The 24970-nt window shown below is 36.2% G+C and overlaps 1 protein-coding gene across 4 annotated transcripts in view; it reads left to right on the top strand.

The window, feature by feature from the left end:
• Nucleotides 1-1762: 1762 nt before the first annotated feature.
• Nucleotides 1763-24970, top strand: part of LOC108974479 (diuretic hormone receptor) — a 34927-nt gene continuing 11719 nt past the window's right edge. For all 4 annotated transcript variants that reach the window (XM_018942337.1, XM_018942333.1, XM_018942334.1 and 1 more), the window contains exons 1-5: nucleotides 1763-1988; nucleotides 19404-20032; nucleotides 21825-22023; nucleotides 22993-23086; nucleotides 23457-23550. In XM_018942337.1, the coding sequence (XP_018797882.1) occupies nucleotides 19723-20032; nucleotides 21825-22023; nucleotides 22993-23086; nucleotides 23457-23550 (697 nt within the window). In that variant the 5' untranslated portion in view covers nucleotides 1763-1988; nucleotides 19404-19722. The remainder of the gene's footprint in view (nucleotides 1989-19403; nucleotides 20033-21824; nucleotides 22024-22992; nucleotides 23087-23456; nucleotides 23551-24970) is intronic.

Consider the following 24970-nt stretch of genomic DNA (forward strand, 5'->3'; position numbering starts at 1 on the left):
TGTAAACACGATTTTAAATGTCCTGTAATCGATCGGCTGTCCATTGTAGCTCACTGCACACGCTAATAGTTTCTATTTTTCCATTTCCTTTGAAATCCCAAGGAGTGTTCCGCTTTGTGCGCTTACCTAATCCTTCAAATATTTGTGAACCCATGAAAGCTTATTTACCCTGCTTGCTCTGTGCTTTCAACTACGAGCGCACACACACACATACACCTGTCTCTTATACACATCTAGATGTGTATAAGAGACAGGTTCCGCTTTGTGCGCTTACCTAATCCTTCAAATATTTGTGAACCCATGAAAGCTTATTTACCCTGCTTGCTCTGTGCTTTCAACTACGAGCGCACACACACACATACACACACAAGCATGGAAGTAAGGACAAAAGGCCTGCCTTGTTTACTTCACTTATGAATTCGAAATAAAAATAAAGACACAAAAAGTTAGTTATTTAACAATGCAAGTGTGATTATGTCATAAGAGCTTTCRAATGCGAAATTCTACTTGAAGCATTTTAAGTTCTCAAAGCTGGAAATTGCATGCCTCTGGTGTTCGGGTTTTGTAAATGTAGCAATAAAATTGTCAGAGTTAATAAGTGTTTTGGAATTGTCAGCAACAGACCATGGATTAACAAAAGAATATGAGCAAATAATAATCACACATTTGTACAGAACTCAGTGTAAGAAAATGAAGTGCCATTCACACGCTTACTTTTCGGCACACACAAACATAATAATTTTGAACTTTATAACAGTAAACCTATATGCATAAATTTGCTACTTACATATTTCTGTTGCAACAACATAGTCCTGCACGCTCCCATTAAGTCAATTTCTTGCAGCACCTGTTGATATCACGCGCTTTACAGCATTCACTCAGAAAACATATAACAATGYTATGTTTTTGTTCTCTGATTCAATTCTCATTCGCTCAGCATTCAGAGAGTTCACTCCGAAAAATTGTGGATGCTACTGTTCTACGCCTGAAACTATGTTAAATGATTACACATGACTACTGCGCTCTCTGCTAGCAACTGTTCTGTTCTAAACAGTTATCTACCGCTTAGCTGTTGTTCGAAGGCGTGCTCGCTTAAGATAAAGATTTTTGAAAGCGTTGCAGAAAGCATAAAATGTTCTCTGGTTGAATAACATGCGATGTTTATTTACCGATGTCGCGCACACGTTAGTGAAATCATAACAGACTGTAATGCATAAAATATGTTATTGTATTATTAATCTTCGCTGAATATTATACTTCTATTATTATATATTATTAATCAAGAAAAAGTTACATAAACTAACTGAATCTGAAAATTTATTTTGTTTTTATTTATTCTTAATTGTTGTCTGCTTGCGATAACCCAGACTTTACTTCCATTATTTTGCTTATCATGTTCAATCATGTTTATCTACATTTTAACAGCTGCTKTTATTGAAGCATAAAAGCAGAGAATCGTGAAGTTATCCTCTTTGATGAATTTTATGAAACATACTTTAKATATTATTAATAATATTAWCTAACCAACTGCTGGCGCTTTAAAGATTACGGTAYATTTATTATCAAGTGCCAGAGAATGTAAAAAAGTTAAAGTTCATTAACATTACCCACATATGCCCAACATTATTGATAACAGCCATGCTGCAAAGACAGTGTAATGTTAACAGACATTTAACTGTGTGCTACAGTGCTATTTGAGCATTTGCGGCAACTCGCATAATACAGTTATAATGAAGTTTCAGTTAATGCTAGCATTCAAACGTGCTCGGTTCGCGCGGCGTTCAGTTGGCGGSAACTTGCTTTGTTTTGAGCCGGCAAATTAAACAAAAAAAAAAGAAAAAATGTTAATCCATCGGCTTTATTTACATTACTGACAAACTGCATTGAGACAGTAAGCGCTTGTGGATTATTAAACCAAAAAATATCATATAACTTGCAGTTCAGTGTGATTAGCGTGACAACAATTTTGTATTAAAAAGAATAAATAGGTGAGCTATGAAGATAATATATGTATATACAAAAATATGTGCATTTAAAAGTGTGCTGAGGGAATCCAACCAGACACCGACTTAGGCGTCCACTAAGCAGCTTTAGTGAAATATGTGTTATAAAAATTATGTTTACTTCAACATTGCCTGATAATAAATATGAAAAATTAAATTTTCTCAAATATTTACTGCAAATTATTTTCGACGTATTTATCGCTCCCTTTAAAATTCGAATAAGTAATTTGAAAATTGATTCGCAAACAAACGCGCGATTGTTTCCAATTTGAGAATTTAATTTCAGAATTTGTGCAAATTTAATCAAAACAAATTTTAGTGCCGTAAAAAATGCAAATTGATGATTGCAAGAGACGAGGGCGCATTAAAAGTGTCGTAAAATTTCACGCATTGCATTGCTACCAAATAGTGGTTTGGCATTTCGTAGCTGTACGCCAACGCCGTAAATGAAATACAAAACCAATCAAGAATATCAAATTAAATTCGTTTWATGCCACAATTTGAATGGAATTTTGCGCTCATAAAAATGGCCAAATAGTTGTGTGTCTGAAAATGRCGACTTAAGTGATGAGTGATAAATGATGCAAATTAGAAATCGACGAGCAAATTAAAACATAAAAGGAGCGATTGGAATGTAACAACTGATTTCAGAGGCCACTCACTACCGCAGTTATTATTAATGATACTGTTATCACAAAATAAYTAAATATTGCATATATGTACCGGTGTTTTTTTTTTAATATTTTTTTTTAAAGTAGGGGTAAGCATCAAAAACCGAAGTGCAGAACTTTAATCCGCTAAACCTAATCTACTCCCAACTCCAGACTCTCCCAGGTAACCACCTGATTAATTATTACTTCGTGGGAAACCGGTGTATATAAATGTTGCTTGAAGCGCARAACTTATTTTCATATTAGTTATAACTTACTAGGAATAGCTAACCACGAGTTGTTAAATATTTTAAATCGCYTATAAACCGCTTATGTCTGTAACCGCTTATGTATGTCAGAAGAGGGATGAAAACTTCTCAGTTTTGAATGTCTAGTGATTTCCATTAACTGTTAACAAAAAGAAGTCTGAGGTATAGGTATTTAGTTAATTTTCTAGTTTCTCTAGATACATATAGGGTAGTCGAAAAAATCTTTTCGTATTTCGTCAATAGATTTTTATTTAATTTAATTTAATTTTTTTTTTATTTATTAGTATGTATACAAAATTAAAAAACAGAATAAATATACATTTTATTAGAATAAGAAACAACTTTTTCGACYACCCAATATTTGTCATTATGGTCGATTTCCAGAACATTTTAGCTTGTATACGAATTTCGGGTACATAAGTATTTAAAAAAAAATCAGGATATCATGTCTATATTTCCACGAAAGTGAAAACTAGTGTGAAAATTGCAAAAAATKTATAAAGATAACGAGTCTCATATATTGAGTAAGAGAGTCTTCCTCCACCCGACTGACTTTATGCGGAGCATATCGATCCACATAGTTTTTTGCTATCCTTTTGTGGCTTTACACCAAATATGGATGATGTTGAGGTGACCCGTTCCTTTCATTCGACACTGTCTTTATATGCCACATTGGTCATCATACGATATATCAAAATAATATATGCCACAATAATTTTGACTCCTCCCTTTCCGCGTATACTCTATACTCTTTCGGATAGTGAAGAAGATATAACCATAAATTCAGCAGAGTAGAAGTCATTAGTCATCTCTACCATGTTCTTGCCAAATTAAATCGTCGATGAACTAGTCTCTCAGTTTTTGAGATAAATGGTTCAGATCGGTCTGCTATATCCATACAAACTCAACCATTAAACTCAAGTCCCTGTATGGAGAACTTTTTTCTCACAAAATATKTTCATGACATTTGCGTCTTATTATTGCCCATAGTCCCTATACAATTTTCGAAAAAATGGTTCAGATCGGATCACTAGAGGTCATAGCTGCCATACAAACTGAACGATTGAAATTCAGTTTTTAATTTTTTTTTTTGAAATTAAGTTTTTAATTTCAATGTTGAATGTTTTGAAATGATTTTTCCTTCGAAGTGTAATTAATGCTAAAACTTCCTTACGTTACCTGTTATTCATTAATTGTGTAGATTTTGTATATTTATTGCTTTGAATTTAATATTTTCAGTGCGTTAGTAAAATATGTGAGTTCATAGGTGAATCCATGAATCAAATTTTATCATAACTGTACATTTATCAAACCGAATAACTTGCAACACCTACTATTCCACTCCACTCCAGTCCATGTACACGCGCTTTGCCTGTAATATTTAATCAACATGTAATTATGCCAACAACACCGGTCAATTCGTGCGAACTCAGAAGACGAGGCTTTAGATAGGTAAATAAAATGATAATAACTCGGCGCGAAAGTGTGTGTTGTTGTTGTAGCAATACCTGCATAAACACTAACACTAGACAGCTAGCCAATTACGCGTTGTACACAAATCCCAAATATATTCTTATTACCCATCGAATATATCAAATTCGCTGATAGTTGGCGCCCACGCATCAGCATAATTGCCGTCACGTATACGCCATGTACAATGCCATTCCCTAGCGAAATGACCAGCAACCGAGCAAGCAACCAAACAGCAAACGAAGGTGCAGCCGACGGAAGACAACCAATTGTGGTCACAAATTGAAATCTTTACAAGCGCACTAAAGCGTAACGGTATAATTTCCTGTAGCCACATTTATTAACTTTGACTTTGACTTGGGTTTTGATACGTAGGAATTAGGTAAAGCCGAAATTTTGTATGAGGAATAGTGTCACACAAACACATACATACAAATATACTTATGYRTATCGCACTGATAAGAACGACACAAGCCTGGGGAATTCACAAATAAAATTGCTTGCCTTTGGGCCAACTCAAAAGCCATAAAATTGTTTCTGAGTAATTACATACGAAGCTAGGCCTCTCAAGCTAAACCATAGYTGCTTAGTGCAGAAGACGGGCACTTACATATACATATATACTCATAAATAGGGAAACTGTGTGTCTGTGTGCGTAGGCACTTGGAAATTCTACACTTGAATGAAGAGCATAATTGCGGCGGTGGAAGTTAAGAAGGTGGTTGCGGCAATTGGTCTGGCTGAAATTGTGTTAAATATAAATCTTTGTATGTTGTTGTTATTGTTGCYGTTTGGTATTTGACAAGCAAGTTAAAGAATATCAATTTAAATKAATAAATTATTTATGATGAATATTATCAAATGTAATATGTTAACTTAAAAGTTTAATTACAGTTAAAAGTTTAGTATTAATTAATTATTTATGAATTTTAATTATTTTTGAAATTTAGTAAAAAACAAGTAAGCCAAATTAAGTTTAAGTGCTGAAAATATTGAGAAAATTAAATTGGTTAAGAGCACATACCCGAATTWGTTGGGAAAAATAGTAAAAAATAGTAATTCAATTAATTAATAATAACTAAATTAATTATTAATGATTAAATTAATTTATATTAAGACAACCAAGGTTTCGCGTAATTGAAGCTGTGATTTATAATCATTACTCCTTGTCATCATTTGCTTCCTTTTATAGCATTAGGTGTAATAACTCATAGCTTATTCCCCCCAGTCAGGTGTGGAAAGACAGAAAAACGAAATTAGCCAAAATAAAGTAAGAAGAAATTAAGTTAAGTAAGCAATACCACAAATAACAGAAACAACGAACAAGAAAGTTGGGGAAAAGTGATTACCATAATTATTCCCAAGTTGAGAAAGTGTGTGCGAATATATCCATTTATAGCCGGTTAGCCAATAAGCTCACGAAAGGCAATAAATTGCCGTGTTGTTCGTATAAATTGCCCACAGCGAWGCAAACGAAATTCCGTTTTCCTTCGTGTTAAAAATGTACGGCACATTTTGGCTGCAAGCGCAACCGCAGAAGCAGCGGAATCTCATCGCCCGCTGACAGACATGGGCAGTGAAAAAGTGAATAAAAAGACAACAAATGGGCCAAAAATAGTAAAAGATAGATTGTGAACAGGACACACCCACACACACACATACACACACGCCAACGAGAAGTAACTTCTCAGACAGCTGGCTCAGCCGGTAAACAAAATGAAAGTAGAAATAAAATCCAAGTGACAGTGTCTGTGTGCCATGACACGGGGTAAGCAAGGCAGGCGAATAAATAATTGGTGCTAATCTGCATAAGCTGCGCGGGGTGCGAGTATGTCTGACCGGAGCGCCTGAAAAATATCAAATCATGACAGATAAATTTTTTCTTTAAGTGGTTATGAATATGTTTATATTTACACACACATTTCACATTTGAATAGGTAATGAAGTTTCAAACGAAAAGCTTTTGTTCACTTCTTAAAAAAGGATAAGCTCTTATCCAAGCGCTAATAAATAAAAGAAAATTGCTTGTGAATCGAACTGACATGTGATCAAAAAGTAGAAAACGAGTTTGCAGTCTTCGGCAGTCGAAGGTAGGTACACAAGAATCTTTAAAAAAGCAAAATGATTCAACAAAAACTTCATTAATTGTTATTTGTGTGTAATATTAAGCAAATATTTTAGGTGCTTTGGTTGCGTAATATGAGACGCACACTTCTTTATGTTTATGGGATTTTGACCTTGCTTTTAATGACGATATGGAAAAAGGTTTCATCTTTGATATTTTATATTAGTTGCTGACTTCAGTAAGTGGAAGGTACAGTCTTTATCCAAAACTATAAAAGAAACCACCACCACCGTACAATAATTGATCTGGAGATTAAAATATGATGAGACAATCCTTATATTCTTTAATACATTTCTAATACTCTTTTTTCGTCCCATGCCGGCCTTGCTTTTCTTCATTCAAGAACTCGGCTGTTCTTCTCATTACTTTCTTTGAACAATATCGAAGCCTAGAGACTCAAGTAACTTGTGTAATTTCATTTGTGAATGAATTTCGAGCCAATCTTCGTCTCTTCAAATATATTTCGCTAAGCTCAACAGAGAGCGTCAAGTAACGGAACGACTGGAGTTTTTCACATTAAGGGCTCCTGTGTTACCTGACTCTTAACTTTAAAGAAGCTGGGGAGAGATAATTTCGGATCAATTATGCTGATGTTAAGATTCCAGTTAGCACGGCAGTCTGTGTCAATGTGTTCAACTTTCCATATCTCAAATTATTCTCCTTCTTACGTAGACACTGCCAAAAGGTTTTCATTTTTTATTTTACTTATTCAAAGTATGTATACAGATTAAACAAAATATAAAGCTGAATGAGAAAAAATTCAAAATTCTTTAAAAATGTTTTTTGGTACTCCAAAACACGCTGCGCTTGTTGTCCTATAGTTTTTGTATGAACGAATACATAATGACTGATTTCATTGAAATTCGATACGTAAAAACCCATCTGCATTATGTGTGCGTATTAGTGCGTTAATTAAAGCCACAACCGTTATGTGAATAATTAATAGTGCTCGTTTACCGAATACCAACTTTGTAGAAAACTCGTACGGCCAAAAGCCGCGTCATACATTCTCCAAAATATTCATAATAAAGAAATGGTTTGTACACATTTACAAACATTCACCGCTATATGATGTGTGTGTGTCTTAATATGCATATGTGGCTGTTATTTTATGCTGGCGCCATTGTAGACAGAGAAATTTTTATTTGTTTGGCTGGAAAAATTCTCTGTGTAAACAAATTGGTTGGGAGCGCTCGCAATACACTTCCTGTATAATAAATAAGTTAACGGCAATGAAGGCAGAATTCGACGACCCTACATAAWTTTTAGTAGAGTTAAATTTACAGAGATCTTAGAAATATTTTCAGGGGGTATAATTTGCATGTGTTACTAAAGTCGTTAATGCGCATCCTCAGAGATGCCGTACAGTTGTGGAATAGAGTGTCGAAGAAGGAATCATTGGTACATTTTTCTTTGAAAATTAAGGMTAATGGAGAACGCTATAGAGCCATGTTTTTCGTGCCTAAACTGAAGGATATTGATGTAAAAGGCCTWTGGTTCCAACAAAAACCACGTGTCTATAAACGGCCATTTAGATGAAACCTTATTGCCATTTACTAAATATTGTGTCATACCATATWCTGYTGGAAAGGTGACAAAAAAATWAAATTTGKAGAAGTTGGAAAATAGTTACAGCTGTTCAAAAATTAGTGAAAATAATGAAGAAATTCGAAATTTATATTTCGAAATTTTTGTATAAAAAGTGGAAGAATACACGCAAGCCACCAATGAAATTTGTGAAGTTTACGGAGACGATGCTGTATCAGTTCGAGTAGCACAATTCGGAGACGAAAAGTGGATCAAATACGACAATAATGTGACCAAGATCTTGGTCCAAGTGTRGTGAACAAATGGTCACAAAGTCAGTATCGACGCCTCGAAAGGTTATGCTGAGTGTTTGGTGGGGTTGGGAAGGAATAACCCACTATGAACGAACGATTAATTCTACATTTTACTGTCAACAACTGATGAGATTGAAGAAGGCAATGGAAAAAAACGGCCAGAACTGATCAACAGAAAGGCTTCGTCTTCCATTAGGACAACGATGTACCACACACATCTTTGATGACTTGGCAAAAACTGGGAGAGCTTGGCTGGGAAGTTTTGATGCATCCACCATATAGCGCTGACCTTGCACCATCGAACTACCGTTTGTTTCGGTCAATGCAGAACTCCCTTAATAGAGTAAAGTTTTTCTTCAAGATAAGCCAGAAAAGTTTTGCACTGATGGATAGTGTCTCTAGCGGAAAAATATCAAAAAACGGTCGACCAAAATGGTACATATTTGATTCACTAAAGTTCATTAATAATATAAAAAAATAAGTTGAAGTTTAATTAGAAATAGGAAAATACTTTTCCGACTGCTAATAGATTTCAGTAAACTTTTAGAAGTTATTTCCCACATACTTTGATTTATGGTTTTAAAACGCATGATGCAAATATTTGCACAATCGGTAGATGGCGCTGGAGTTGGACTAGTCAAAGTTCACGTTTTTTTAGTTAGGATATAGGATCAAAAAATTATTTCGAGATATATATAAATTTCCATAAAACTCAGTTCCTCAGAAAAAATTTGTCTCTCGTCACATCCACAACTTACCAAAAAGTTTCCGTGAAAATTACCAATTTTTAACAAATCATTCCTCAACTGCTCGAAGGCTGGTTACTACAAAAGCAATTCAGCTTGAAAAATTCATCACACGTCGCATCTTGCGTTAGTTTAAATCCAAATCATTTTTAAGCATGTACTATTGTAGTATAAATTATAAATATAAGAGAGAACTAATATTTTTAWTTTATTGTTTTGCTTCTTATTATTCTTTATGGTTTTTGATTTTAAATGACTTTGAGAAGAAAGTTTGCACCGAAATTCGCTGTACGTGGTGACTTTCGTCGACTTTCTTCGAGAGAAACGTGTGCCACCTGCAGTGCATCTACAACTACACACACACACAAGGAAGCTATGTGCGAATGCACTTGGGTTCATATCTGTGTATTTATGTGTGTATTTAGCCATATGCGTGCAGGAGCAAGCAGCAATTCTTATCCACTTAAGGTTTAGCTTCTTGCCACACAGTAATTGTGACGTAAGTGAAAAAGTTTCCTGCTACGTGCGCATACTTATAATGGATGAATACGTTTGTCGGAGCATACTTGTATGTGGGCATACTCTCACATTTTCCACAGAGGACATTAAATTCATAGTTTTTTAAWACTATCATGTTCATAGTTATTTTAACTATGTCACTCTCATTCTATCTCTCTCTCTTTAAAATTGTTACCATAGTATAATTTTTCCAAATTAAAGCATCATATCCASTTACTTTATATCATGGACTCATCCCATTGCATCACTGCAACTCACAATCACTTTTGTTGCGGTTCAAGGTGAGAAGCTTAGGAGGGTGGCTAGCTTGTGAAAGCGYACCCCCTCGATAGTTTGTTGGTCAACATGTATAAAGTTGAAAAGTTTGTTTGCGGTTTAATTGAGTAACTAGGGCGGGGTGAGTGCAATATTCGAGATAACACTTTAACAGTTATCTCACTTGCCACATACTTTTCGTTTTGGTACTCGTATTACCAAATGCTTGTTTATGGAAATCTGAACTTTAAACTAGATTTCTAAATATAGTATGTATGCATATGAAAAGTTTGGAAATAACTTTGTCAGGCAAACATTTAAACCAATGTGTATAATTAAGTGTGCAATATTTAGATTGAGAATGAAATATTTCAGTTACAAACTTAAAGAACTTGGTTAATCATAAAAAACTCTGAACAGGGTATATTATGTATGCTATAAATTTTGTTTTGTCTGTATATACGTGACCAGTTCCTTAGTTTTTGAGACATCGCTCTGAAATATTGCACACGTTCTATTCATTCAAAGGCTTTGCTCAAATTTTTGTAATTCTAACCACATTTCGTCTGCGGAATCATTGCGGGTGTTGGAAAAGACACTGTAAGTTATTTCAGATTTATTAAAAACACAAGCATAGGAGTTGTAAAAAGCCTTCAAAGACGGTTGAGAGATTGTTCAACTTATGAAAATATTAAAAATGTTAAGGATATAGCCATTGAAAATCGACATGCAAGCGTTAGGGAGATGACAAGAGAGTTYCACATCACTTACGAGTCCGTTCGAATGATTTTGGTGGRTATTGTGGGTGTAAACGGGATCTTCTTCGATTCGTTAAGATAAACTGAATTTTTAGTTCACATTGATGGAGAGCATTATAACTGCCGATGAGATATGGGTTGACACCAAAAAACCACGCCAAAGCCACTCAAAAATCAAGGGAATGTTCATTGTTTTTTTTTCGGAATTTGTTCCGGAGGGACAGACGGTCAATAAGAAGTTAGTTTTAGCCGTATTGAATCGTTTCACGAGAAAAATCGTGGAAAACGGCCGGAATTGTAGAAGAACTATTCAGTGATTTTACACGATGACAATGCACCATCGTATCGAGCCAAGATTGTGCAGAAATTTTAAGCCAAAAACGCAGTATTCATTTCGATCACCCATCGTATTCATCAGATTCGCTCACAAAATTCGCTGAAGGAGCTGCAGGCCATCCCAAAAAATGTTTATTAAAAATATTTCGAGGACATGAAAAGTCGTTAACATAAGTGTACATCTGGTCGGCAATACTTTGAAGACGACAAAATCAATTTTGGTGAATAATTAAATATTTTGCGTTTTATTTACGATTTCCAGGTACTTTTTTGGCACAAGGTATTGCATATAGTTGCCATACAACTGAACGACCAGAAAAAGTTTCGAAAAGTTTTTYATTTGATAAGACAGCTTAGCTAAATTCAGCATGAATCTTATATCTATTTTGTATTTGTGAAGGGTATTGTATAGCATCGGTGCAAAGAGAAGTTAATGTTTCTACCCAAAGTTTACTAGTGCCATTATTTTGTAAACTTATATATATTCTATTCTTCGTTTTATTAGATGTTTGTCACATCAGCACAAGAAAATTGTTATTTTATTTTTTTTAGTTTCTAGGAAACTTGGGGGTCATTCGTTTGAATTCAGAGAATTCTGAAAGAAATTTAAATGTCACATCGAAAACATAATTAATTTACAAATGATACCATATGTTTAAATAAACACACATATATAGTTGACACTCATAAAGCATTTAATAAAAATTCCATTTTGTGATCTTTGTTGCTCTATTGATAATATAATTTTATGACCATGTTTTTTTTTAATTTTTCTGAACTTCATGAACAATTCCTTCTAGTCACATATCAATGCACAAACATTTGTTTACACACATACATAAATAATGTCTATATTTAGCACTGGTCACTTAACAGGTTCACCGAGCATACCACCCCAGTGGAGTAAACACAAAATTAATACTTAATTCTTCAATAAAAGCAACAAGTGTTCTGCTCCTTAGTGCTTTGCTGCTTCATTCGACTTTTATTCGCTGTGGCTAGTATATGCCACATGTCGATAAAGTGGACTTTTCGAAAATTCCGCCAACACTTCCGCCAAAGTGCTTTCACTTTTCATKACTGCCATTATGAACACCGTTTTGTGTCTTTCATACTTTGTTGTCACTTCCGCCGCTGGCTTCAATAGACGTTTTTAGTTCGTGTTGCTGTGTTATGAGACTTCTTTGCCTTTTGTTGGCCTGAATGGCGCACCAAAGATACAATATTTTCACTTTCCTTACGTAATTCATAATCATAAAAGCAGTGAAGATACCATGAAAAGGGCACAGTGTTTAAGAAGAGGAAATTATGGTCCGAAATKTCGCTATATTTTGCATGAATAGTCATTTGTTATATTGAGAACCTGCTCATTTGTCGGAACTGCCGAAATCTTAGCACTATGGGATATAGCTGTCATACAAATATATCGTTCAGTTCAGGTCTTTATTTGGAAAACTTTTATTTGAAGTTGTCACAATTTTCTGAAACGATGGACAAAACCTAGAGTAAAAAGTTTTCCCTTATCGAAACCTTTGAAATTAGCTTGACAATTAGTTCATAGAAACAACAAAGAGACTTCTGTGTCAGCCTAACACGCCACTATCAAAGCACCACGTTTAGATTGAGGGTAAAATGCCTGAACAAAGCATTTCCAAGACGCTATTTTATGGCTGAACGGCATTTTTACTGGTTGAACGCGTTGTTCCGCTTCGCTCGCCTGACTGACTGCCAGTGGCTTTCGCTGCCGCTGTGTAATGTACAGTTATGTAAGTCTCGCCATTGTGTGCTTTATTCTATTATCTTATTGACGGGTTGTTGGGTTGAAAGCATTCATTGAGAGATCATTAAAGCTCGCTACTCTAAGCTAAGTGCTCAGCCACTTGTGCTTAAAAGTTTATATAGCGGCACATTTCGCAGTGCGGCTACAGTCGGCTGAAAACAGCTCGTAGTTAATAATAATACGCAGAAAAGCCGTTGATACTTGCCAATTTTGCGGCGGACCCGAGAGGCGTGCTGGTATACCGAACATTTAACGCTTAATTAGATGCGACGACAGTTATCTGCGCGCGGATTAACCGAAGGCGTTTGCGTTGCGGTGTACTAACAGAATCAYACATACTTGTACAGACCAACTACTTCAGCAGACCAACTAAARCCACCCACTCGCCACTTTTCCTAGTCCTTCACACATATCTAACACATTTTTTTGCAATTAAGCTCGAAAGCTCGCACTTTTTTTTTTGTAGTTAAGTGGCATGATAGCAATAGCAAAAAGTTTGGAAACAYTCACAAATGTTACATTAAGCAAATGTCAGTGAAAGCGTTGACCACATATGACACTAATAAGTGGTGGAATTATTGCTGGATTAATCATGCTCAATAACAGCTCGACAAGCATTTTCTATTACAAAACTGCTTTGGTTAATGCAACTGAAAGATTATATTTAAAAGTAGTTATTAATGTATTAGTATGAAAGTGCTCGTAGGAGGCTCTGCTTTCAATAATTTACTTCACCACAAATCAATTGCATTAAAAATGCTTGTCCGCGAATTTATCGCGGTTTCTATGGTAAGCGAATTTTTAAATATCGGCTTTTTGTATTATCACACTTTTAGCTGGCCAATTTGCCTGGCTAGGCGAAGTATTTGCTCAAGTTGTAAATTCAGGTAATATCAATTTATTGGAAAACTACCTTTCGTTGGAAAGATTTATACCCACTTGCAATTCAGACAGTTTTTGAATCTCTTTTGATATTTTTTTTATAATCAACAAATAAAAAGTGTGCTCTATGGAATGTAACAAATATTCGGTGATTCATTTTCCAACATTTGAATTCRTTTGTTTCCGTAGCCGATCTTTAGGTGGGGCTCCGCAAAGAGGTGTCTGGCAATGCACAAGATTCTTCTGCCTAAAATTATCCGAAAAATATAATTTTTTATTTTGTTATAGATTAATTCATGTAAYAAACAAGAAAAAACGTTAACTTCGGCTGCACCGAAGCGAATATACCCTTCACAGGTGCATTTCTTTTAGTAGCWAMGTGTTGAGTTTGTATGGAAGCTATAGCTATAGTAATCCGATCTGAAAAATTGTTTCGGTCATTATATTATTACCTTAAGCAGTATCCATCGTGAAGATACCAATGCGAAAGTTTTCCATAYAAGAACTTGATTCCGATCGTTCGGTTTGTGTGGCAGCTATATGTTATAGTGGTCCGATATCGGCAGTTCCGACAAATGARCAGCTTCYTGAAGAGAAAATKACGTTTGCTGAGGGAATAATTCGTATATATAGAGACGGACAGTCAGACAAATATATGTAAGAAGGTCCTATGATAATTACAAGTCGATCGAACCACCAGTTTCGCTGATATTTTGCTTAACGACCTAGACCGCTTCGATAAAAACACGTTCTTTTGTGAATTTGGCAACCAATTACACTAAGGTGGGCTTCGATTCTCTCAAATTTATGTGCGTTCGATATACGCATATGCAAAAAAAAAAAATCGATTTTTGGAAATTCACAATATATATTTTCTTAATTCTATTTATATTTTCCTAAGTCTATTTGTAAACTAAGTCCGTAATTTATACAACGCATCCAACAATGATTGGCGAATTTAAGTCATATGAAACAAAAATACGTCCTCGTAACAGAYATTACTCATACGCAGTGTACGAGTAGCTCCTCGCAAAAGAGTATGTGTAGAATCCACATTTGCTGAGTCATAAGGCAAGCAATGAACGCATAGCGAGCTAAATAAGGAGTTTTGCAGGCTTACGTAAATTAACAACCGAAAGAAAATAATTGAGCATATTTTAGCCACTTTAGTTTGCGTTCCAATTTTTTCTTTGTACTCACAATAAACAATATATTAGCACCTGTGCATTTTCTGAATATTTCATAACAAATTAGACGTCAATTTATATGCTGTCACTAATTAAAAATGGGGAACAGTACGCCGAAACTAAATTACTAAAAATTATAAGTTTTCTYTTATTATAATTCTGCTGTGTTGTATGAATTTTGGACTAACGCCAATGCAAATGAAGCACACAAAGAGGGGGAAAAACACCCTTATATTTTCAAATACTAAGAATGAATAATGTAGAGGATTCTTCTACACAGCATACCATTATACCTAAGAAGTTTATTAATCACAGAGACGACAATCGCAGTCACTAAGACGCCTTCGAATTATTTGCCAGAAATAGACAGAAGTAAAATGCRAACTTTTATTTGATAAATGAAGAAATAGAAAATAAAGCGTGCCATATGAATAATTCAATTGATATATGAACACTTGAAGAAGTATATTTGTTTTTTAAGTAGATATATTTATATTTTTTATAATATTAAAAAGTAGAAAAAATAATTTATTCTCCAATTTTATTTTAATGAATGAAACCAGTTTTATTTTCTCTAGAATTWTTGTGGGTACTCACCACAGTTTCAAATTTCGTAATATTTTCGAGAATTATGTAAAYGACTTTCCACAGTTATTTCAATGGCAAGCTGAAGTATTGTCTGAATTTCAATGTTTGACTTTATTTGCTTTTACATTTAATTGAGCAGTTAAGCGAGTCTTCATTTGAGGAAAAAAATATATGTGGCTTGCATATTTGGCAATACAGATTTTGAAATTTAATGGGCAACATAATTCAGCACCGAAACTACTACAATAATTTACTAAACAATATTTACCTGATTTTTAGGGCAAAAAATCAATGACGATCCCACAACAAAATTATAAACAAATATTTTAGTTCCTCAACAACCAATTGTTTGCGAAAAGCTGATGTAGAAGTATGGATTTTTTTGTTAACTCTCATCAGCCTAGTTAACACGGAGAAGTATGTCGATTTTTCCATCGCTACTGAATGAGTCCCATATATAGGGTAGTCGAAAAATTCCTTTCGTATTTTGTAAAAGAAATCGTTGTGCAACAATGGTTCGATCGATTCCGTTCTAGAAATCTCAATGTGAAAGACGCACCTCGCTCTGTTCGACCTATCGTTCAAAAAKTCGATGAAATTATGGAAAAAATTTATTGGAGGATCGATCGTAAGCGACCATGACATCGCTAAAACTCTTAACATTCATCATCAAACKGTTTTGAACCAATTAAAAAAGGCTGTCTACAAAAAGAAGCTCGATRGAATATTGGGCAYCACGTGAATTGTCTGTGAAAATTTTAATGRACCGTATCAACATCTGMGAYTCTTTGCTGAAACGAAATAAAATCGAACCATTTCTTAAGCGGATGGTAACTGGAGACGAAAAGTGGATTAAATACGAYAGTAATGTGCGAAAAAGATCATGGTCCAAGCGTGGTTAAGCTCAACAAATGGTCGCAAAGCCAGGATTGATGCCTCGAAAGATTATGCTGAGTGTTTGGTAATATTGGACGTTTTGATGCATCCACCTTTTAGCCCTGACATTGCAGGATCGGACTAGGATTTGTTCCGGTCAATGTAGAATTCCCTTAATGGAGTAAAGTTGGATTCAAAGGAAGACTGTGAAAATGATTATTGTTGCAGTTTTTCGCTGAGAAACCAGAAAGTTTTACACTGATGGAATACTGTTTCTTGGGGGAAAATCGCAAAAAGTGGTCGGCCAAAATTGTACAYATWCGTTTCATTAAAGTTCATTATAAATATAGAAAAAATAAATGGAAGTTTGATTATAAATACGAAAAGACTTTATCGACTACACAATTTGTGCGTATTTTCACCACTACTGAATAAGCGCCACATATTTGTAAATATATCACACATTGGTCACAATGAAATACCGTACAGTTAAGAGATTATCTAGACGAGGAATGACAGTTAAGTGAAATGGAATAAAGCGTGGACACAGTGGCGGCCCGTCGGCGCTAGCGGAAAATAAACCGATACAAAAATAAATATTATAAATTAATTAATAAATGACGAACSGCGTCCGTTTTTGCAATTCACGGAACGATGGAGTGCCKTTTAATGACTTGCGCGCTTCAAATAGTTCGAAAGCAAACATAGTAAGCCAAGAGGYATACAGCGATTTATGAGGTCAAGCGGGCATAAGGCCAAAGAGCCTTTAAATGTTCGCACAAAAAAAAAAAAAAACAAAAACGTGCGCTAACTTTAACACTTGTAAGTAGCACGTGTTGAAGAAGGCGAAAGAAGGCGAGCCGAAAAGGAAAATCCAATTATTTAATCGCATGTTGTTTTTAATGACTCGATTACGCTTGACGCTTTCACGATTTTCAAATAGTCATAAGTTTCCCTATACATGCTGAGGTGGTGCATGTATGTGTGTGTGTAGTATATCGAATAAATACAAAATGTGCACTCTATCGCAAATAAAGTCGCTATTTACTAAGAGGCTGATCACTTTGGCTAGAAAAATAAGTATTTGCAGTTTATTTTTCAGTGGAATTATTTTACGTGAATTGTTGAGATTTCAACAATTCCGCCACAACTATCTGATCGCATAAACCGTAAGTAAACGCCATCGCAATGGGCTATACAACACTTTTCAATTTATGCTCACAGCTTCAGTTTGCATTTGTATTTGCCGTATTGTTTTATTGAGTTGAGTTTGTAGTTGTTGCCACAACGGTTCTCTTTAACGCTTAAACGCGCAATAATAACCGAACAATCAGCTAACAATCGAACAACCGTGCAGCCAAACGAGCAAACAAATTCCACACAACGATTGTTCCATGGCAATGATGCCGCTGTAACCACATTTGGTGAACACCATCAACACACCAACACCTTTCCGAGTTGTGTGGTYGTCACGAGTTCAGCGTTCGTARTTCCACCACCTCACACCGAACAGCAGGCCACTTTTGACTTCACTCGTTGAACTCATGTGATTGAATTTCCTTTTCATTGGTTGCTGCGGCGCACAACTCAGTCTCTCGGGCTCAGTCTGTCCATTGCCAATTTTCCAACTGCCGTGAATTGTAGCCTATGACTGAGCACTGGTGTTGTTGTTCAATCAGTTCAAAGTGATAGTGTGATTGCTAAAGTGTTGAGGTGATTCGAAATGGAACATCACAGRTGAAAGCATAGTTTRTACTRCAAGATTAGGCGCTTTTCCATGAGAAGACTCACTTAAATTGATCCATATGTGTTGTAATTATAGTTAACCTTCAAGAGACACAGGCAAAAAAATTTACAGTTGTTCTCGAGGTATACATTTAAGGTAACGCATTTTGAGAAAGAAGAAGAAGACTGGTGTTTTGCAAAAAACAACAGAACGGTAGCTTTGAAAGCACTCACGCTATAATATTCTCCACAAATTTATTTCTTATTGCAACAAAAGGCTGATACTTTTCAAGGTATCCTACTTTTTTTTTAAGAAAAMACRCAGAAACTTCYARTTTAATGGGTAKTGTTTATTATCATKCCACAGAATATTTTTTGACATTTATTTTTGAAGATTATMTCTGTCAAATGTTGGTAACTGGCAAATGACACACGTGATGTTTTGCTCCAAGGCCTTAACCGAAACGGAATTGTCCGCATAGACGTTAGACTTTACATATACCCACAGGATAAAGTCTGAAAGCGTGATATTACACGATCTTGGTGGCCAATTGACCGGCCCAAAGCGAAGTGTTCACTCAATACGTCCATTAATTGATGCGATATGTGGAAAGTGGCGTGAAAGTGTTATTAAAACCAAATGTCGTCGAGATGACGCGCTTGAATCTCAGGCATCAAATAGTCGGTTATAAAGGACCGATAAYGGTCGACATTGACGGTTACSTTCYCATCCGGCATCAKTTTAGAAGATATATGAATCGMWCGGATATTTTTCTGGATTCAATGGCAGCTCTTTAATCTCTTCARGTTCCAAATACGACAATTTWGCTTGTTTACATACCCATTGAGTCAGAAATGGGCCTCACCGCTCAACAAAATTTKACTCGAGAAGGTCGAATCTTTTTGGAACTTCTCAAGAGTCTATTGAGCGAAGCTAAGTCGCGTGAGAAGGTCGACCGGCTTCAGTTCTGGCACAAGCTGTATTTTGTACGTTCTATACGTCAGTTCGAGTTGCTGCTTCGTATGCAACTAAAAATATATCAAATATACACGTAAAAGACATATAGCAATAGTACTGGGCTTAATGTCAACTCATATTCTCTCTAGGAGGAGGAAGTTCTAAAAGCATATATTTTCAATTTGCTAATCCACTAAGGTGAGGAAATAACTCTGCAAAAGACCACACGTCTTTTTTTTTATTTATACTTTTATTTCTATGCACATCTTCAAATATTCTCTTCCCATATTTGTCTACTACAATACTTATATGTTGTCGAAACAATTACCTTTAAATMAAGCACACACATATCGGATARTAACTTGCRAAAATGTTGAAAGTTTGAAGCTTTAAATCCACCAACTTAAGACGTGATTTTATGCTTTTTGCTTCCAGGTCTTCAGAGGCATACACAACGCACAGATTTCTCGACAACGACGATGAACAACCGCAACAACTCAATCATCGGCATCGACAGGGAAAGCAACAACAATACCAGCTGYASAACACTGCGCTTTCTGCCGGTGGCAGCGACAGCGACAACAGTACCAGAAGCGCCCAAAGCCACAGTAATAGTATTCCAAGCTTCAGTGGCAGCCACATCGCGAATCCAGCCCGCGGCAGCAGCAAAAACATCAACAGCAACAGCGCTGACACAAGTWAAATAATTGCCGACGCATTGGTGAGTCGTTCGCTTGCAGTGAATCCGCTCAGCATGTCAAGCTCGCCCGATGTGGCGGAAGTGGGAGCGAGTGCGGGTGTGGCTGCAGGAGCACATGTAGATGTGGACGTGAGCGCTGACGAGACACCGCTCGAGTTCTACGACGGCCTCGACGCAATTAATGAGAGTACCGAACTGCAGTGCCTGCTGAGACAGCACATTGATACAACGACCTACGGTAATGACAGCGCCTACTGCCTCACCCACTTCGACTCGATCCTTTGTTGGCCGCGTACGCCGCGTGGCACTTGGGCGGCGCTGCCGTGCCTGCACGAGTTCCAAGGCATACAGTACGATAGCTCGCGTAAGTACAGTTAGTAAAGTATATCTGTGTCGGTAAAAGTATATCTGTGAGCCTGTGTGAGCGCTAAAATGCGCTCGCAACTATTCCCAGTTATGTGTGGGCGATGCGCGAATGAACACGAACAAAAGGATGCGGCGGTCCATATGCACACTTTGGGGAATCTATATACGTCCTGTCAACCAACCGTACGTGTTTGCATTTACGCGTGTATATATGTKCATGTAAGTGCAAGTGTATGCGGTTGGCTTGTGCCACAAATTGTTGTCGACGCGACTGCACACTTTAGACTACTGCAATACTTTAGACGAGGTGATGACGTGTGTCTCTATGCCCTTTGGTGCAACAGCGCTATMATGTGTTTTAACTTTCTAGTTGCAACATTTTCATAGCTGCAAGAATGACAAAAGCGGCATGCGTTGAAAGGCACAATGCACAAGCGACGACAATGGACTCGCGTCGCCCACGGTTTGCTGKGGCTTTGCTAGTGGTTTTGCGGAATCTGCTAATAAGCAGCACGCATCAGCAGCACTTATTTGTATGTGCGCTGAGAGTGCTGAGCGCAAATAGCAGTGGGATTCTTACTTAATTAAAAGCGAACGTATTTAATTTGATCTGTTTTAGGTGAAATCGCAATTATTCGTTACATAAAAATCATAAAAATTTATTTAAGATTATTCTCAGCTGGTGAAATCGTCAAAGGCGGTGGATAACATATAGTAATGCTACAAATTTTACAGTTGAAGTTCGGAGGTTTTTTCTTTAAAGTAGAAGAAAGCATCTGAAGCCGAAGTGCGGGACTTTAATTCGCTAAACCTATCCTTTCCCATCTCAATTGCTTCCTGCGGGATCACTGGACAAAGAAATATCACGTCATGGGAGAGAAGAGGGCATTTAAATGCCTTAATCTTTGCATTTTACAGAGGACTCGAACATGAGTGCAGTCAAAGTTTCCAGCGTGAGATTACCTCCAAATGTAGTTTACAGCTTTTCTTATGCTTGAAAACTGAAAGCAATTTTCGTGTTCAGCGACTTCTATACCTTCTACACACATCGGACAGTATGGACTAAAGTCATTACAACATATAAGTAGCTTCTAAACCACCAGTGGGCAATGAGTATTTGGCATAGGTAAAAGTTTTTTTGCATGAAATTCTGTTGTCTAAATGTAACCGAATGAGTTCACACACTCTTACTCTTGCGACTCGATATTTGCTACCCCTTGACGTGTTTAGGGTAAAACTTGATGAAATGAGTGCAGAATTTTCAAGAATGTCATCAAATGACCGTGGAGTATTTGATAYAAACATAACGTTTCCAAAATTTCATCACTTATCACATATAAACTTTTACTAAATTCGTCAAATGGATGTCAGATGGATGGATGGATGTCAGCAGTCGGTTCGAACCTGTCAAATTCATATCAGCTGAAAGCTGTCAGATCGCAGCTTTTAAAATGACGTTAGATAGTCGAACTGCAGAAATCAAATGGAGTCACAGCTGTCACGATGAGACCACACATTCCAGCTTCCAAATGGACGTTAGATCGCAGCTATAAGATGTCTGAGGGCAAACAAATAATACACATCCTTTTTTTTTTTTTTTTGCACAAAATGATTTTTTTAAGAAGAAAGAACATCGTTGAAGTTCCATAACATAAATTTAGAATTACTTTTTTATTTATGACCTAATACCTCTAAAAATTGTTCACTTCTATATCGAAAAACTCGATTTTGYGTTATAATATAATTCACATTTATGTTTTTATAAACAATTTGCTTGACTGTTTTTGCAGAGAATGCGACGCGCTTTTGCCATGCTAACGGCACATGGGAGAAATATACCAACTATGACTTATGCATGCACCTGCCCGCGCCCTCCACTGTACCTGAATTCGAACCGATCATCGAGTTGCCAACGATAATTTACTACATCGGCTACACCATCAGTTTAGTCTCATTGACTCTGGCGATTATTGTCTTCGCCTATTTCAAGTGAGTATTTTTGCTTTGTTTCAATTCGAAATTGTTAAGAAGAAATTAATTAATTGGGAATTGAAATATAATAATATTCATGAAGAAATTATTCAAAAACTTTGCRAACGAATGTAATATTGAGTTCTGGGTTCTATGCAGCAGCTTCAACAACAGCGTTTTCTTTGCTCACTTTTGTTCTCCCGATGATCTTCATAGTAACAGAATGTTTTTCTTCTCCTTGTGCGGTTCCTAATGTGAAAAACCTTAGGGTATTATATTTTTCGAACTTCCACAATAATTTTTATGACATATTGCTGAAATACTTCCGAATACTTTTGTTTTATTTTACAACAAATATTTTTTTTTTCAGTGCAAGAAACTGTCAGCTTATACATGTCTCAAAGAACTTCTAACCTATTTTTCTTGTTTACACGAAGTTAATAACTTGGAAACAACAACTAATCGATATTTTTATCTCTAATGCAACATAAGACAAAAATAACAGTAATGTAATAACTTCTAAGTAAATGCAAAGGTTTGTTGCTTTGTAAGAGCGTTTTAGATGTTTTCGGACGAAAATTTACAAAGATCCTTCAGAACTTATTGCCACACTATTAGCCATGGCAACCTTTGTAGCATTGCCACACAATGTTTTTGTTTCCATTTTTAAGGAAAAATCGAAAAATTCGGGCGCTCGCCAATGCTCCTTTGCATTCTGGCGCACATACGAGGCCACATTAACACACWTATTCACACATATATATTTTTCCTGGTAATTCTACAATTTTCCTTTATTCCTTCTTCTCTCCCGCGCAACATCATTGCTGCTGCTAACGCCAACGTCAACATCGGCTGCATTACTGCTACTGCTATGCTATTATTATGATATTTTACTGTGCGTATCTCTGCGAATGCTATTGATGTCCTTTATTCCCTCGCACCGTGCGCTGCAATCGAAAACGAAAACGAAATGAAAAACGGATGCAGGGAATTACGCTGTTTACGCAATTCAATTCACGCCAATTTATTCTTCACATACATAATGTCGGCGTTGCTATGGATACTGACTTTGTCCGTACATGTAAGTGCACACACATCGATCTCGTAACTTTTTCTAATTTTGAGCGAAATCTTCATACAAAAGCACATATGTATCTWTATTCGTGTGGGGATGTGTTATGGAAAAAGGTTTTGCTCAAGATACGCGAAAAATACTGAAAAGAAAAATAAATATGCTAACATCCTGGCACGCGAACGAAGGTGCTTTGTGTTTAAAATATTTTCTTGAATTTTCAAAATTAATATTAATATGTTTACAACACATGAATAATCTAGGCATACTTATCATTATTATTACAAATAAAACACAATTAAAATTATATAAATATATCCTTATTTCTAAATCGACACGAGATAATTACTGTTATTTTTTATATATTTACTGCAAACAGATTTCGATACGAACGGGTCTAGGAGGCTGTGTKGTTCTCGTGACGCTCTTTCATTTCTTCACCTTAACCAATTTCTTCTGGATGCTCGTTGAAGGTAAGTCCATATTTAAGCAAGCTTTATGGGCAATMCCTTTTATGAGACGTACTCTGTGTGAGCAAAATAAAGTCATAGATAAATGTTTGTATCTTTGTCATATGATTTCTGTGACATTTCTCTAAAGCTTCGAAAATTGTTTGTTAGTGTCCACCATTGATACTTCCTCAACGAAATTTTATGGTCATTTCAGTACGATCTTATAGCAAGAGCGAAAAATTAAGTTAATTGCTCTCGAATTATGATAGTTCGAAATCAAAAAAATTTCTTGAAATAAAGCACTACTATGGACATAATGACATCCTAAATCAAATCAGTGTAAACGTCAATAAATCACACGCATTCTCCCAATGCTGGATTTCAATAGATACTTTCCGGTGAGGATACCGTCTAGACGAGAATGGATAAGGGGCAAGACTTCRGGAGGAAGATACCATCTCAGTCTATACTGAKGGGTCCAAAATGGACTGCGGAGTAGGCACGGGAGATTTCTCTCTCTCTCTCTCCGTCTACCGTACTCTACTAGCAACTTTCAATCGGAAGTACTTGGTATAGAGTAAACCTGTGAAAGTCTATTGAATAACTACGAGAGGATAGATAAAGCAACAATATACACGGATAGCCATGCGGCTCTCCTAGTGTTGTCGTCGTCCGTCACTAATTCCAGCATAGTTCTTAAGTGAGGAAGGTACTGAGCTCACTAGAAGACAAGCTCCATCTAAACTTGATCTGGGTTCCCGGCCACAGGAACATTTTTAGCAACGAAAAAGCAGGCGAGTTGGCAAAAGCAGGAACTTTCTTAAACGAATCCCAGACAGAGTTAATACCAAGCCCGCTAGGATCGGTCAGCAGAGAGGTTAATACACAATTTCAACAATTAGCAAATAACAGATGGAAAAATATAACGATTTATTAAATAGGCCCTGCCATACCATAACAGAGCATTGACCAATTAGAAAACGTGCGTTCAAAATTGGCATGCCCTACAATAATATCTGCCGACTCTGCGTACTAGTAGCGAATAAGGAAGCAACCCCTGTCGCAGATCCGACACAGAATACTTGGAATCCATCAAGCACCAAACCTTGAATGAATGTCTACAAAAAGCATATAGCTTCACCGAAACAACAAAATGATTTTAATGAGAAGGTAAAACGCGGTAGCAATAATCTAGTGCAAAAAATGGCACACCTCGTCCTAATTGAGCCCGAAATACAACAGCGCTACCTACCTTACTAAGGCACTACTTCTATACTTGAACAAATAATTATTTGATAGTTAAAGCAGAACTCCAGCCTAATTGATACTGGTTCACTGGTTCAAATAGATACTAGTGCTGTATTATTCTAGAGTGTGCTCCCCGCTGTTTATTGAGGAATTAAGCAAATAATCAATTTCTATTATTTGATGACTATTAAAG

Source organism: Bactrocera latifrons, unplaced genomic scaffold, assembly GCF_001853355.1.
Source record: "Bactrocera latifrons isolate USDA-ARS-PBARC rearing strain unplaced genomic scaffold, ASM185335v1 scaffold_56, whole genome shotgun sequence".
In the NCBI taxonomy this organism is placed as follows: Eukaryota; Metazoa; Arthropoda; class Insecta; order Diptera; family Tephritidae; genus Bactrocera; species Bactrocera latifrons.